Source organism: Planococcus citri, chromosome 2 (genome assembly GCF_950023065.1).
Source record: "Planococcus citri chromosome 2, ihPlaCitr1.1, whole genome shotgun sequence".
NCBI classification, from domain to species: Eukaryota; Metazoa; Arthropoda; class Insecta; order Hemiptera; family Pseudococcidae; genus Planococcus; species Planococcus citri.
Window position 1 is genome coordinate 31,338,823 of NC_088678.1, and position 15,282 is coordinate 31,354,104.

General features: G+C 39.5%; 1 protein-coding gene and 1 long non-coding RNA gene across 2 annotated transcripts; one reads left to right on the top strand and one right to left on the bottom strand.

Annotated features, from left to right (window-relative positions):
* Positions 1-6,146: 6,146 nt before the first annotated feature.
* LOC135834056 (uncharacterized) lies at positions 6,147-11,468 on the bottom strand. Its single transcript, XM_065347894.1, has one exon. It carries the CDS (start codon positions 11,466-11,468, stop codon positions 6,147-6,149), a length of 5,322 nt encoding a protein of 1,773 aa, XP_065203966.1.
* Positions 11,469-11,996: 528 nt separating this feature from the next.
* Positions 11,997-14,430, top strand: LOC135835404 (uncharacterized). Its single transcript, XR_010556881.1, has 3 exons — positions 11,997-12,514; positions 12,591-12,713; positions 13,732-14,430. It is a non-coding gene; the product is annotated as an uncharacterized LOC135835404 (long non-coding RNA).
* Positions 14,431-15,282: the final 852 nt, after the last annotated feature.

The window sequence follows — 15,282 nt, forward strand, 5'->3', positions numbered from 1 at the left end:
TCAAAAACTCGTTATTTTACTCGGCAAAATTGGTATTTTTTTCTCATACCAGTCAGAAAATTTTCAGTCACCACCTCCCCCCTTCACTAAACAAAACTCAATTCTTTCCTTGTCACATTGATTTATTTTCATTAAATTGAATAAAAAATTTTAAAAAATCATTGTACAACTCGCATTCAAGTATCTTAACATGAGAAAAAAACAGGAGGAGAAAGATTTTGAGGGAACGAGCCAAAATTGATCAGTTCTGGGCAAGATATTACGAAATAATCAAAAATAAGATGGGTTTCCTACCAAATCGAGGCTCCTGAATTTGAATTTGGACTCTATTTCAGCTGAAATGTGACCCAAGGACCACCCGTCCACCCTCATCGATTTCGTTGATAAATCAATCCCCACTACCGCTAAAATTAATTTTTTGTAAAAAAATTTCACAGCTGTATCAATAATGCATAAACACATGCGTGTACAAAATTTTTGCTCGTTCCAATGTTTTCAGCCCAAAATACACAAAAAACAAATTTTTCATCAGTTTTTTGGCTGAGCGAGAAAACTCATCTAGGTGTTGTGTATGAACTATACTGGGTTTTATTTCGAGACGTAAAAATGTAGTGAAAACTGTGAAAAAAACAATTTTCTTGGGTTATTATCGTCAGATCTAACTGAAATTCGGTATGTAAATGTGCCATGGCACTATTGACGCAGGTGTGAATTTTTTTTCAAAAAAATTGGTTTCAGGAGGGTAGGGGTTGATTTTACGACGAACATGATGAGGGGGTATTTTGGTCATAATTAGGCTGGAATAGAGTGCAAATTTGAGTCCAGGAGCTTTGATTTAGTAGGAAACCCATTTTATTTGTGATTATTTCATAATATTTTGCTCAAAACTGATCAATTTTGGATTTTTCAAAATTATTTTTTGCTCTATTTTGAGTCAACCGTTGATTGAATCGAAAAATGTGTAATAATAAAAGTTGTTCAGCGTGTCGAGTAGAATCGGAATAGTGTTATTTAAAACATCAATTACCTACTCTTTCATCCTACCCAACTTGATTTGAAATAGGAATAAGTAAGTAGGTAATTCACATTTTGAATCTCAATGTCCCTTTAGTACTCGACACGCTGAACAACTTTTATTATTACACATTTTTCGATTCAATCAACGGTTGACTCAAAATAGAGCAAAAAATAATTTTGAAAAATCCAAAATTGATCAGTTTTGAGCAAAATATTATGAAATAATCACAAATAAAATGGGTTTCCTACTAAATCAAAGCTCCTGGACTCAAATTTGCACTCTATTCCAGCCTAATTATGACCAAAATACCCCCTCATCATGTTCGTCGTAAAATCAACCCCTACCCTCCTGAAACCAATTTTTTTGAAAAAAAATTCACATCTGCGTCAATAGTGCCATGGCACATTTACATACCGAATTTCAGTTAGATCTGACGATAATAACCCAAGAAAATTGTTTTTTTCACAGTTTTCACTACATTTTTACGTCTCGAAATAAAACGCAGTATAGTTCATACACAACACCTAGAGTTTTCTCGCTCAGCCGAAAAACCTTCAAAAGTTTACCCTCCCTCCCTCAAAATCTTTCTCCTCCTGTTTTTCCTTGTGTTAGGATACTTGAAAGTTGAATGGTGAATGCGAGTTGTACCTACAATAGTTTTTATTTGTTTTTTATTCAATTTAGAGAAAATAAATCAATCTGACAAGGGAAGAATTGAGTTAGGCAGCGACTGAAAATTTTCTGACTGGTATGAGAAAAAAATACCAATTTTGCCGAGTGAAATAACCAGTTTTTAAAATGTAATGACAATTTTTCCAGTTAATAAGTGTATCTCAAGTTCATTGAAAAATTGTTATTTTCATTTTTGAATTTACTGAAGTTTCAAACAGAGATTGTTTTTCTCTTTTTCAGTTTAGAGATAGGAATTGGGCCGTGAGAAGCAAGGGGAAAAGGTTTCAAAAATTTGGGTTTCGAGAGGTGAAAAATCAATGTTTCAAAAAATCTTGAAAATGAAAAACAAACACACTCGAGTGAAGCGAGGACAAAAGCTTGTTGAGCTCACCGATATCAAATTTGGATATGTACCATTGGCCTCCAAATGTGAATCTTGCACCCTCGTCACAAAATTTCCTCAGAAATCCACTCCTTGGCCTTGCCTTTTTTTAAAGATGAAAAATAAAATTGCTGAAATTGAATACAACTTTATATTCTGTGAGCTCAAAGTTACTGGAAAATTTTTCATGTTTCAATTAGGTTGATCCCTATCATCATGGTATTTTGTCAGAATTGACAATTTTAATTTTGTTTCAGAATCATCTCTATCTGTATTTCTAACAGAAAGTTCATTTATCTGTTTTGAAGTTGATCAGCAGGGTTCTTCATCTTCAATGCTACAAAATTATTTATTCACAAATCAAGAATATGAAAATTTGGTACTTGGTAATTTTTTTAGGCGTTCCATGTTCATACAATGAATATTTCAGTACCTATAGGCTTCCTCTTACGATCCGCTCGCGCATTTAGCGCCAAATACCACATGGTTACGAGAATGTTTTGATTGTTTTCTTTTCTTTATCCACGGACATCCTGTTCTAACATTAGCGGTCAACTGCCTTGAAGGACAGTCAATCAGCTGGGCAAGGGAATTCGTTATACATGTGTATTGTGTATTTCTTTACTCGGCTAGTAGGAGGGCGAGGGAGGAGGGACGCGGGTGGAATGTTGAATAACGCAGAACACTCTGTCGAATCTGTAGTGAAATTGACACTTTTATACCTTGCAACAAGATTTACAAGCTACGTATATTGTTAACGTTTTTTTTAGTTTTTTTTTTACTACGGAGAATTATTGAGGGTGAAAACTATGATCTTTTGTGTGCATGCACATTATACCCACTCCTACATATATACTGGTACTGGTACATACAGTTTAGTGCCGACGTTTGGGATTATTTGTATTCCTGAGCACAAAATACTCATGAGTACCTATGTATGTAGTTCGATGTTTTAATTGGTAAAAATACTGGAATTGGAATGAGCGATTTTAAAATTGCAAAATCACCACAAATAATATCTATAGTTTTTTCACTCACGCAAAAACTATAAAAATGAAAAATTGATAAATTAAACCAGGAAAACAACAAAGTGACGTGTGTAATGAAGGAGAAAGCAGGAGGAGACTCGAATTTTTTCATCCAACTTTTTACAAAATTTATCTGTGTCTTGAATTTTATCTACGCAAAAAAAATTGAAATTTTTTTATAACCAGACGTCGATTTATTTATTTTAATTCAATTTTTTTTAATACTGCTTATTGGCTAGAAACGAAATGAAAAACTATCAGATGAGAAAGCATAGTTGGGTCTGTTTGAGGAAGTGAGCTAAAATTCCAACAAAAAATTTTCAAAAGCTGACATTTTAGTCAGTAGTGAACAAAATATCGACTTCAATACCCCCTTCCCTTCAGCTCATCATGTTCCGGAATTTAATACTTAAATTTTAAAAATAGGTTACCTAATGAAAATTTGTGAAAATTGAACAACTGTTCGCCTTTTTTTTGTTTAAAATATTCTAAGAATCGATTAAAAAGGTAAAAAAAATGTCTCCTATAAAAAAATTGAAAAATACAAGTCAATTTTGAAGAAAACAAATTTAAGAAAATTCACAAAACTGCGTGAATGAGAAATTATTAAAATTAATCAAGATGTTTGAAAATTGGTTAAAAACAGGATAAGTAACGTAAACGCAAACATTGTGAAAACCCCTTGAAATAAATCAAGTTAAATGACCTGAAAATTGCAAATTTTGATGAAATGTTCATAATAATAAGTATTTACATATTTAAAAAATTTAAAACAGCATTTCCAAAAATTAGAAAAACTTTGAACTATAGGTATTTTGATTAAGTACGTATGCATAATTTTTTTCAGTGTTTAAAAATCCTAAAAAATGAGCAATTTCGAATTTGCGAAATTGAATTTCTCGACTTTAATGGTCTCCGAATTTCCCAGCTTCAACCTCTCTCTCCCCTGACATTTTTTTTGAGAAAAAAAGATCACGATGATAAATTCCCAACAATAAATTTCATTTTTCATATAATTTAATTCGCTTTTAAGATAACTTTTAGAATTTGGATGATTTTTGAGCAGAAGGTACCTAAGAATTCAAGTTGGCTTCTAAAAATAAAGGCTTCTAAAATAAAGTCTTCAAAAGAAATCTGCCCTTGAAAAGGTCGATCATAACACACGACTTCCTCAATATTCCCAATTTTGGCCCAAATAATATCGTGGGTGTGGAAAAAATCGAATCGCGTAAATGACTTTTTCCCAGAAGTTCAGTACGTATCTGACAAAATCAGGAAAAGCCGTTCGTCTAAAATGTTTTGAAAACTACGAAAAAATTGTCCAATGAAGAATCTTCAATCTATGGAATGAAATAAATGCTCTGATTTTGCGCATAAGGTCCTTGGAATAAGCTGAAGAAGGGCGTTGGATGGTTTCCAACCCTTTTTTAACATTTTCGTATCATATTTTTAGAGCTTAGAGCTGAAAAAATTGCCCTTGAAATTTGGGGACATTTCAAACTCCTTCATCCATTTGTCTCCCTTCCAACTCACCGTAAGTCTCAATGTTTCTACTTATTCTACCATCTCTACATTAAGCGTTTCAATTTTCAAGTCGGAAAAATAATCTGATCAGATTAAATTTACTGTTTTTAAAATTTCTGGGCATATAAAACCATCTCTCCCTTCATTTTTCAAGATCCTGATGCCTCAAATATTATCGGAGTAGGTAGGTACTCGCTTCAAATGAGTTTTATAAGATTAATCAAAATTTAATCATTAATTTCATGTTTTTTAGGCAGCAAGACAATGGATTTTCTTTTTCATATTTTTTGACCTATGAAATTTTGAAAACTTCTGGTGACCATTTTGCAAATGAATTTTCGAAAAAGTCCTCATTTTTTTGCAGAAAATGTGTTGGATATACGTATATTCTAAATCGACTCACAAAATTTTTGAAAAGTACTGGGCCGTGCAATATTGTTTGAAACTGAATAGTAAAAACGAGGATACGCATCAAGAAATGAACAGTTTTGACTTTTGAAAAGCATAACTTTGTAAAGAAATTCAATTTCAAACTTTATATTTATTTTCTTCTCTTAAAGGAAAAAATTCAACTGAAAAATTGATCTTTCACATGAATTATTGCTCAGCAGAAAGGAAGTTCACAAGAGATCAAAAAATGACTTCAAAATTCTCGAAAATGGACTCAATTTTCTAATATAACTAAATTGCACGTTACATGTAGTGAAAACTGAAAAATACTGTTTAAATAAAAAATACTTATTTACAAATTTACGAATTATTTTCCCAGGTTTTTCGAGAGACTCCGGACTCGGTAGAAATAAAGAAAGATAAAAAAATAAACCAAAAGGATAAGTAATATTAGGTAGGTACTAATATTGTACGTTTCATTCAATCATCATCATGGGTAGGTGGCTAGATGCCTACATAACTACATATCGGCAACTCCTATAACAAATGTACAACGTGTATTGGATGAAACAAGTATAATAGGCCTTTCACCATGGGTATCCCTGAGATCTAATGGCTGAACGAGTAATAATAACGGAATAACGCGAATAAGAAAGAACGATACTGCCGTAACCAAGTTTCTACATATATACGTTCGCCCGCCAGCCAACGTTCTTCTACTTTCACAACATACTAGTATTTGTTGGGGGTCTTTCATCCTGTGTGCCGCATTTACAAATTACAATGTGAAGAGGATAGAATCCTCGTAAGTATGAAAATCAAGAGTATAGAATCCGCAAAAGTACGAAACTGGAGAGGATAGAATCCCCGAAAGTATTTAAACCATAATAAAACTCGAATCGGATAATTTTCCACTGTTTAATTAATAAAATAGCGACATAATTACGCTAATTACATCTTATCTTCGTAAAATATCAACTTACTAACACTAAGAAAGAAAAAATACACGTAAACGTGCCGCTAAGAGCCGCGGCATCGATCAGTAGCCAACAAGTCGAATGGCTAAAACGAGTAGGTCGAACAGGTAGGTAAGTAAATCAACTTTTTACTTTTTTTATCGGAGAATCGAATATCAACATCCCGCCGCCGTCGGGTCCATGGAGGCTGGGCCCGAAAGAGCCGGATGATCATCCAAGTCGGCTTGATCGACGAGTAGGACCAATTTCGAAACTGGTCGTCTAAGTATTGAACTGTTGCGAGTACGAAGGTCAACGACCCGGGTGCGACCATCAGCACCGGGAAAAATTCGAGTAACCTGGCCAAGAGGCCACGATAACGGAGCGGAAGTTTCGTCGGCAATCAACACGATATCGCCGATCTGGAATGGCCTGGTGGAGACATTAGTCCACTTGTTACGTCGCTGGAGTACTCGTAGATATTCCTTGCTCCATTTCGGCCAGAACGAATTCCGTAGTTGCTGGAGGAGATGCCAGCGCTGGGTGAAGTTCAGTCGAGTAGGTTCGGTGTATTCGCCAGGAGCGGAAAGGAGCGAACGCCCAATCAGGAAATGAGCTGGGGTAAGTGCTTCGATTCCAGCACCAGACGGAGCTAAGGGCGCAATCGGTCTCGAGTTTAAAATTGACTCGATCTGCGCCAACAAAGTGGTAAGTTCTTCAAACGTCAGCAGTTGCGTCCCAACGACGCGCTTGAAGTGGTACTTTGCTGACTTCACGGCTGCTTCGTATAGTCCGCCCATGTGCGGAGCTGAAGGGGGGTTGAAAACCCAGCGGAAACCGTTGTCAGCGCTGAAATTCTGTACAGCTTCGTCCTTGGCAAGTCGAGCAATCCATTTCTGGAATTCGGCATCCGCACCGACAAAGTTCGTGCCGTTATCAGATGTAATGGATTGTGGAAAACCGCGTCTGGCGGCAAATCGTCGTAAGGTAGCGATGAAGGCGTCCGTAGTCAACTCTGACACAACTTCGAGATGGACAGCCTTCGTTGTCATGCACACAAAGATAGCGAAGTATGATTTAACGGTGAGTGCAGGGCCACGAGCAGTGCGTGCCTTGCCTCGAGTCGAGATAGGTCCGGCATAATCGATACCGACGTCATGGAAAGGTGAGGATACGTTAACGCGCACCGCTGGTAGGTCTCCCATCAGTGGCATCTCTGGTCGTCGTATGGCGAATCGAATACAGCGAGCACAGGTATGGATGCACTTCTTGATGGCGTTAGACAAGTTCCCATTGAACCAGTATCGAGAGCGTAGAAAATTCAAGATGAATCTTTCTCCAGCATGAAAATAGCGGTGATGCGCGTCGCGTATGATTAACGTAGCTAGGCGACTTGTAGTATGTAACAGTATCGGATGTTTCTGATGAAAGGGTAGTGCAGCGTTAGCAAGTCGACCACCAACTCGCAGCACGCCATTGTCGTCGAGGAACGGAGTCAAAGATACTAGAGAGCTTTTCTTCGGAATCGGCTTACTCTGCTGTAGTGCACGGATTTCGGCTGGAAAGGAGGAAGCCTGTGCTACTCGGATGAGCCAGTCGAAGGCTTGACTAAGTTCAGCTGCTGTCAGCGCACCAGTGGGCTCTGGGAGGCCTTGACTCCGGGCACGGATACGCTGGCCAAGACGAACGATGTGGCCGATGGTATGCTTGAGTCCGCACAGCTGAGACGTACGACGTAAGACGAAGTTGAATTCCATCAGGGAAACTGGTCGAGAGTTGACAGCAACTCTGGTGGTTAGGACTACGAAATCTGGATCAATATGATCAACTGAGCGGACTAGACCGCTGGAATCGTCGATCTGATGTAGGAACTCAGGACCGCACAACCACAGCTGTTGGTTGGCGAGGAACTTTTCGAATGAGTCTTCGCGTGTTGCTAAATCGGCTGGATTTAGTTCTCCTGGGATATGTCGCCACTGGTCCACCGCGACAACTTCGGTGATTTTCCGCACACGGTTAGCCTCGAACGGCTTCCAATGACCGGCATCCTTTGCCAGGTAAGCGAGTACGATTGTTGAATCTGTGTATAACTTGCATCGATTGATGGGGTAGTCGAGTGCGCTGCATACCTCCTTCAGTAATTCGACAAGAAGAAGAGCGGCGCACAGCTCCAGCTGAGGAATCGTACGTGCTGTGGTACGTGGCGCAACACATGTCTTTGCTTGTACCAATCTGACAGTAACATCAGGTCCGTTAACTTGTCGAATGTAGACGCACGCAGCGAACGCTTGTTTACTTGCATCAGAGAACCCATGCACTTCGTATTGCATAAGTTTGACGTCGCCGGTGCCAAGATAACGATCGATACTGATGTCTGCAAGAACTGGGATCTTCGAAACAAATTCGTTGAAACGTGGCTGCATGCTAGGCGAGATCCGGTCGTCCCAATCCGCCTTCTCTAACCACAACTCCTGGATTAGTAACTTTCCTGTAACGGTGAGGGGAGACAGCCACCCCAATGGGTCGAATATCTTCGCTACTAACGAAAGTGCAGTTCGTCGAGTAAATGGAGTCTCGGGCGACTTCAAATCAGCAAGATTCGAAAACAGGAACGTGTCAGCGGCTGTGTCCCATTCGATACCCAGTACATTGCCACGCGCTTGTATCTTAGGATCGATGGGTTCAGAACTAGGTAGCTGTAATGCAGGATGGTTCGCGCGCCATTTCGATGGCGAAAATTCCATCCCAGCGGTTCGAAGTAGAGAAACGAGGTCATCTCGGAGCTGTTGCGCCGCTTCAATTGTGTCGGCGCCTGATGTGCTGTCATCCATGTACGTTTCGCGTCGGAGAACTTCAGCAGCCGCTGGAAAATCGGCTTCGCCGTCGCTGGCAAGCTGCATGAGGCATCTTGTCGCGTCATAGGGTGCGCAACCCTCTCCGTAAGTTACTGTATTGAGCTGGAAGTCAACAAGCTGACCATCGATGAACATTACAATTCGTTGTAGGTCTCTGTGTATCATCGCACGGAGAATCTGTCGGTAGAGCTTGATGACATCGCCGGTGAACGCGAACTCGTGCGTTCGAAATCTCGTTATGATTGTCGCAAGCTTCGGCTGTAGTGTCGGTCCCACGTAGATGATGTCGTTGAGGGACAGACCGTTACTGGATGGAGCAGAGGCGTTGAATACCACTCGAATTTTACCGTTGTGGTATACTGCATGATGCGGTAGGTAGTATACTTCTTGATCTGGAGTCGGAGGTGCGCAGCGCGTCATATGACCGAGATCTTCGTACTCCGTCATAAACTGCTGGTACTGGTCATCGATGCGAGTGCGTCGTAGCTGAGCGACTGCCTGGTTACGCGATTCACCGACTGTCAACCCTGGGCGACGTGGGAGTGCAACGATGAAGCGTCCGGTCTCGTCACGTTGGTAGGTTTCATCAAAAATGCGCTCGCACTCTCGTTCATCGGAAGTTCGTTTGTCGGTATCGCGTGGTGGACCGTCAGCGTCGAGAAATTGCGTTATAGCGTGCAGTTCGTCGGAGGTAACTGTCGCCTTGCAGCAATGTACACGGGTAGGTAAACTGGGCGCTGAATACGGACCAGCTAACAACCAACCAAAGCGAGAGCTCTGCAACACAGGTAGATTCGGTCGACGTAGAAATTCTGGTTGTAGTATATCGTACATTGTGTCTGCTCCAATTAGTATGTCAATCTCTTTGGGTTCGTTAAACTTCGGATCAGCGAGCCTTATACCTTCCACCTGCCATTCTGGAGGAATGGTGAATGCGTCGCAGGGAAGGGGCTCAGTAATTCGATCAATCACTAACGCCGAGAGGTCGATGGAGAATGATGAATCATGCGCAGAAAGTTGCACCTTGGTACGTAGACTGGAATTCGCTGCGGCGCTGCCAATACCGCTGATCGTCACATTGAACGGTGAAGTAGGTAAGTTGAGCTGTTTCTGAAGTCGTGTTGTAACGAAGGAAGTGTGCGATGCGCCGTCGAGCAGAATCGTCGCCTCACACGAACTGTGCGCTGATTTCGCCATTACGATTGCAGTTGCAAGTAACACGCCGCCGCCGGTGCGTCGCCTCGATACTACCGTGACTACGACCTTCGGATCTGGCTGAGGACCTGAATTCGGTTGAGGGCCGGTACCGGATGACGGATCAGTAGGCGGAGGCTTCGGCGGGTCGACAGTAGACTCTGAGTGTAGTAACGTATGATGGAGCTTGTCGCACTGCCGACAGTGAATCGAACGACATTGGGCTGCGTAATGACCCTTTGAGAAGCAGTTCACGCACAATCGTTCATCTCGAACCTTTTTGTAGCGATCTGCAATACTGAGAGCTTTGAAGTTGGCACACTGGTACAACGGATGTATCTGGTTGCAACACGGGCAGGAACGAGGAGCTGCTGTAGTCTGAGGTGAACCAGCTGAATTCGGAGGTGGCGTATTCGGCGTTCCGTTGGCTGTTGTGGTAGTAGTAACTAACGCTGCAGTACGAGTACGTTGAGATTTCGCCTCACTCGATTCTTTCTTGGGCCGATCGCCAACGAACACAGAGGAGAGCACACGTAGTCTGAGTTCTAAGAATTCCATCAACTGGGTATAGGAGCTAGGTTTATCGTCGTCGGGCTCCTCTTCGGTTTTGTCCGCTTTGGCTAACTCTTCGCTCAAGGTCATTTCCCAAAGCTCTCGGGTACGCTTATCGAGTTTCGAAACGATAAGCTGGCTGATTAATTCGCTGGAGAGTAGGTCGAGCTTAAAGTCCATGTTCTCAAGAGCACGAACCGTACAGGTGATAGTAGTAATCAGCTTACGAAGAGAATCCGGATCGCTGTCTGCTGCAGACGGTAACTGGAACAACTTGTTCAGGAACAGGCGTAGATTCAGACGTCTATTCTCGAATCGTTTACGTAGAACCTTGATTGCTGACTGGTAGTTTCCTTCAAGTAACGGTATACCTTTGATTAAATCGTAAGCCTCACCTTTAACACAATCTAGCAAGTATTCAAAACGATCAAAATCGGTAAGCCTGGAGGAGCGTAAACTGGATGTAAACCGTTGGTAAAAGCTTGGCCAATCTTCAGTCTTATCACTGAACTGTGGTAGATTGCGTTTCGGCAGGCGAACGGTTGGCGCATCGTCATGACAACTACGGTACTCGGAGCCCATAGCAGAATTATTATCTACGTCATTTGTCACACGACCATCTAGTATAGTTTCTAACTTGGATATTAATTCGAGATAAACAGCTTCCATCTCGATAATAAACTCACTTGTTTCATCCGCGTCTAACAGTAATAACTCATCATTGAGTGCCGTAATCTCAGCGTACTTTGCATCAATTTGCTGAATTCGTCTTTGTATTTCCCTGGTCGATTTATCCGAGGCGCTTTGAGCCCATGTCTGATGAGCAAGTAGAGTTGCTTTAGTATTGTCTCGGAGTCTTCGAACACCTTCAGCGGTTTGACAAGCTGGAGGAGCCATTGCTGAGTATAAATTCTGAGTAAAGTACCTGGTATCGTAACTGGAAATGTTGCTTTTAATCACGTCGGGGTCACCATAATGAAGAGGATAGAATCCTCGTAAGTATGAAAATCAAGAGTATAGAATCCGCAAAAGTACGAAACTGGAGAGGATAGAATCCCCGAAAGTATTTAAACCATAATAAAACTCGAATCGGATAATTTTCCACTGTTTAATTAATAAAATAGCGACATAATTACGCTAATTACATCTTATCTTCGTAAAATATCAACTTACTAACACTAAGAAAGAAAAAATACACGTAAACGTGCCGCTAAGAGCCGCGGCATCGATCAGTAGCCAACAAGTCGAATGGCTAAAACGAGTAGGTCGAACAGGTAGGTAAGTAAATCAACTTTTTACTTTTTTTATCGGAGAATCGAATATCAACACAATGATTTTCTCTGTTTTTTTCTTCATCAATGTCTCGTAGTCGTAAGTCGTAACTCAGAAATTGTACAGTAAATGATATCTGAATACCTACAGAAATTTATCATTTTAAATATATTTTCAACTTCAACATAATAATGTAACTTACGTCATATGGTTGATATGGTCGTATCTAGTACATAATTTTTCGATTAGGTTATTAATAAAACATTCCAACAAAATCTCATTTTCCATATAAAACGATCATTACTTATTACTAGACGTCGTAATATTAAGAAAATCTCTCGTTGTGCCGACGCTGTTCATTACCATTGTCCATTACCTGAGAAATGTTACTCTGCTTACTAAGCGTTGGTGTTTTGAAATGAGAGGTTGCTTTTGACCTCTTTTTCTTCGGAAAATCAAAACGTTTCTGGTTTTCAACGTTTTTGTTTACAAGTTCTCTGTTTTCAGTTGGCACAATTTTTCGTTTTTTTCTTCTCAACACGTCTAGAGAAACATCCATCTTTTTATTCATTACCTCCATTTCCTCAGCAGAATACTCATCACAGTGTTTGGAGAATAACCCAACAGCTACATCCAACTTTTGAGAACAAGACAGCTTCAATTTTTCCTAGGTATGACCGTATGACGTACGTTATTACGATGAAGTTGAAAATATGTATATTAAAAATAATAAATTTCTGTATTTAGATATCATTTGTACGATTTTGGAGTTACGAGACATATTGATGAAGAAAAAAACAGAGAAAATCATTGTAATTTCCATCGACCTTGCAGCTTAATTCAGTTCGCTTTATGTTCACTTCTTAATGGGTCGTGCTAGATTCACCGACTCCCAGTCCAAAAGAGTCGATTCATGATTCTCATTCTTTTCATGACTCTTCAATCCCGCTCACTCTCTCAACGTCTTTCGCTTGATAAGTTGATTGATAAATGATGATTGATTAATTAATTATACTTTACCAGCACTAATATCAATTTTATTGGGTGTTACTAGTGTTTTTACTTTTTATTGAATGAATTTGTATCATTATTTCTATTCAAAATTCCTTCATTGGTCGATTTTGAAAAAACTATAACTGTTATAAACACTAAACAGGGCTCGGATTTTTTCCCCGCAAAATTAGTGGGACTGGCATAATTTTTTCGTCCCATATTGATTTTCTTTGTAAAACAATACCCATATCGTTGGAGAATAAATATTTTTACGTTTTAGGGCATATTTTGGCATTTTTTAGGGAATATTTCAGCGTCTATTTAGGGTTTTTTAGGGAAAAAATATTTGAGCTCTGATTATAAAATAGTTGTTCTTGTTCCTGGAAATAATTTCCAGAAGTTCCAACAATTACCTAATTCAACGAAATGGTAAATGGGTTTCAGTTTTCAACTCCAAACTCGTAATTCATGATTGTAGGAAAGATTATTGATTATTCAGCTATAGATTAAATTTTAAAATTTTCAGTTTTGTACCAAGACGTAAGTCGAATTTGTTGGAGCTCGAAATTGATTCCATTTTTTGGGAATCCGTTCAAAGTTTTGAAGTTGGATTGGTTTTTCTTTCAAAATTAAAAATAAAATTTCTCTTTAAATTGATCATAATTTTCTTTTCAAAAACAATTAAATTAAAATTGAATTAATTATACAGTGGTGTAGGAAGTTGGTATGGGACACAATGACAGAACTTGGAAAATTTTTCATTCAAAATATAAATATGAAACCGAATGAGTGAAAACTGACTGAAGTGAAAAGTGATGATTTGATGAACGACTGACTGATTCATTTCAAGTTTGGACTGGGAGTCGGTGAATCCAGCACGACCCCTTCTTAATAGACCAACTGTGCAATGGTAATGAAATGGCACCAACATCTCACCACTACTAACACAAAGGTTTACACGAAGTGTAATGTACTGGGTTTGGGAATGGAAATTGTCATGCGCGGGTTACCCTAGGTTACCCGCTCGGAGAGAGGGGAAGATAACAACGACAAACCAGATGACGCGCCTCCTCTCGCCTCTTCTTCGCAAGTCACGCATGCGCACTTCCATTCCCAAACCCAGTACATTAGACTTCGACGACTTCGTGTAAAACTTTGTGTTAGTAGTGGTGAGATGTTGGTGCCATTTCGCGTTGTATTCCATATACACAGTTGGTCTATTAGAAGGGACAACGATATTATTTACAAGGTCGATGGTAATTTCTATGCGAAAGTGTGATAACAAGAAAACGTTTCTATTGGCTATGAAATAGAGCGTTTTCATTGGATGCTCATTCGAGAGCTGGAGACGCTCGTCTATTACCTAATTCGCGGCTCTAGTTGCTGTAAGAAAATCGAACGTTTATGCACGTCGATTCTATTTTTAAGTAGGTACTTTAGTAGGTTACGATAACGTTACCCGTACCGATTATCAAAATACTGTTTTCGTTTAGTTATAAGTCTCGCATTCGTGCGTTATTGTATATACGTTATTCCTGTTTTTATATTCTTCGAATATAGTCGTTAAATATGAAGTCTCTTTATTTAATTAATTTGTCTTCGACATTTTTGCGTTTAAATAATTCGAAATGGTGAACTTGAACAGTTTCTGTCAGAGCTGGGGCGACTCTTTGATTTTAGGAGTCCGCGATTCATTAGCGCGACTCCTGGATTTTAAGAGTCAGCGACTCTAAAAAGCGACTCTTTAAATGAAGGAGTCTGAGAGGAGTCCGACTCTTTTAGCTGCGACTCTTTTCGCGACTCCTGCGACTCCTTTCTAGGCTCGATAACTTTATTTAGTCTTAAATGTGTAACATTCCTATAGTGCAAGAGTGACTTTTTCAATTTTTGGTGAATTTTCAAAAATCAATTTTGACCAAAGTGTGGGGAAAAAAATCAAAATTTCACCAAATTAACATCGAAAGCTGAAATTTGGAATATACCCTACTTTTAACCTGCCAAAACTGTTTCAAACCGTTTTTAGCAGTTCTGGAGCCTCCAGCAGATTTTTAAAACTCAAAATTTCATGTAATGGAGTTGGAAAGCCGAAATTCATTCTGCAAACTAATTTCAATTTTCTACGAAGTCGACTGCAGGTAAATTTGAAGTCGTTTTGGAGTCTTCGGCGATTTTTTGAAAATTACTGGAGGCTTCAGTAGATTTTTGGAACTTGAAATTTCCTCAAAATTCCATCAAAATGGAGATGGAAAACTAAAACTAACTTCGCACTTCAATTTGAACACCCTCTAAAGACGATTTCCGCTGGGTTCACGTCATTTTGGAGCCTGCAGCAACTTTTTGAAAATTACTGGAGCCTCCACCAGATTTTTGAAACTGGAAATTTTCACAACATTTATCAAATGGGGTAAGCAAGGTGAAATTTACTCTGCAAACTAATTTCAATACA

Bases quoted from the DNA above. Each gene is read 5' to 3' on its own strand.
- LOC135834056 (XM_065347894.1), bottom strand. From the start codon at position 11,468: ATGGCTCCTCCAGCTTGTCAAACCGCTGAAGGTGTTCGAAGACTCCGA.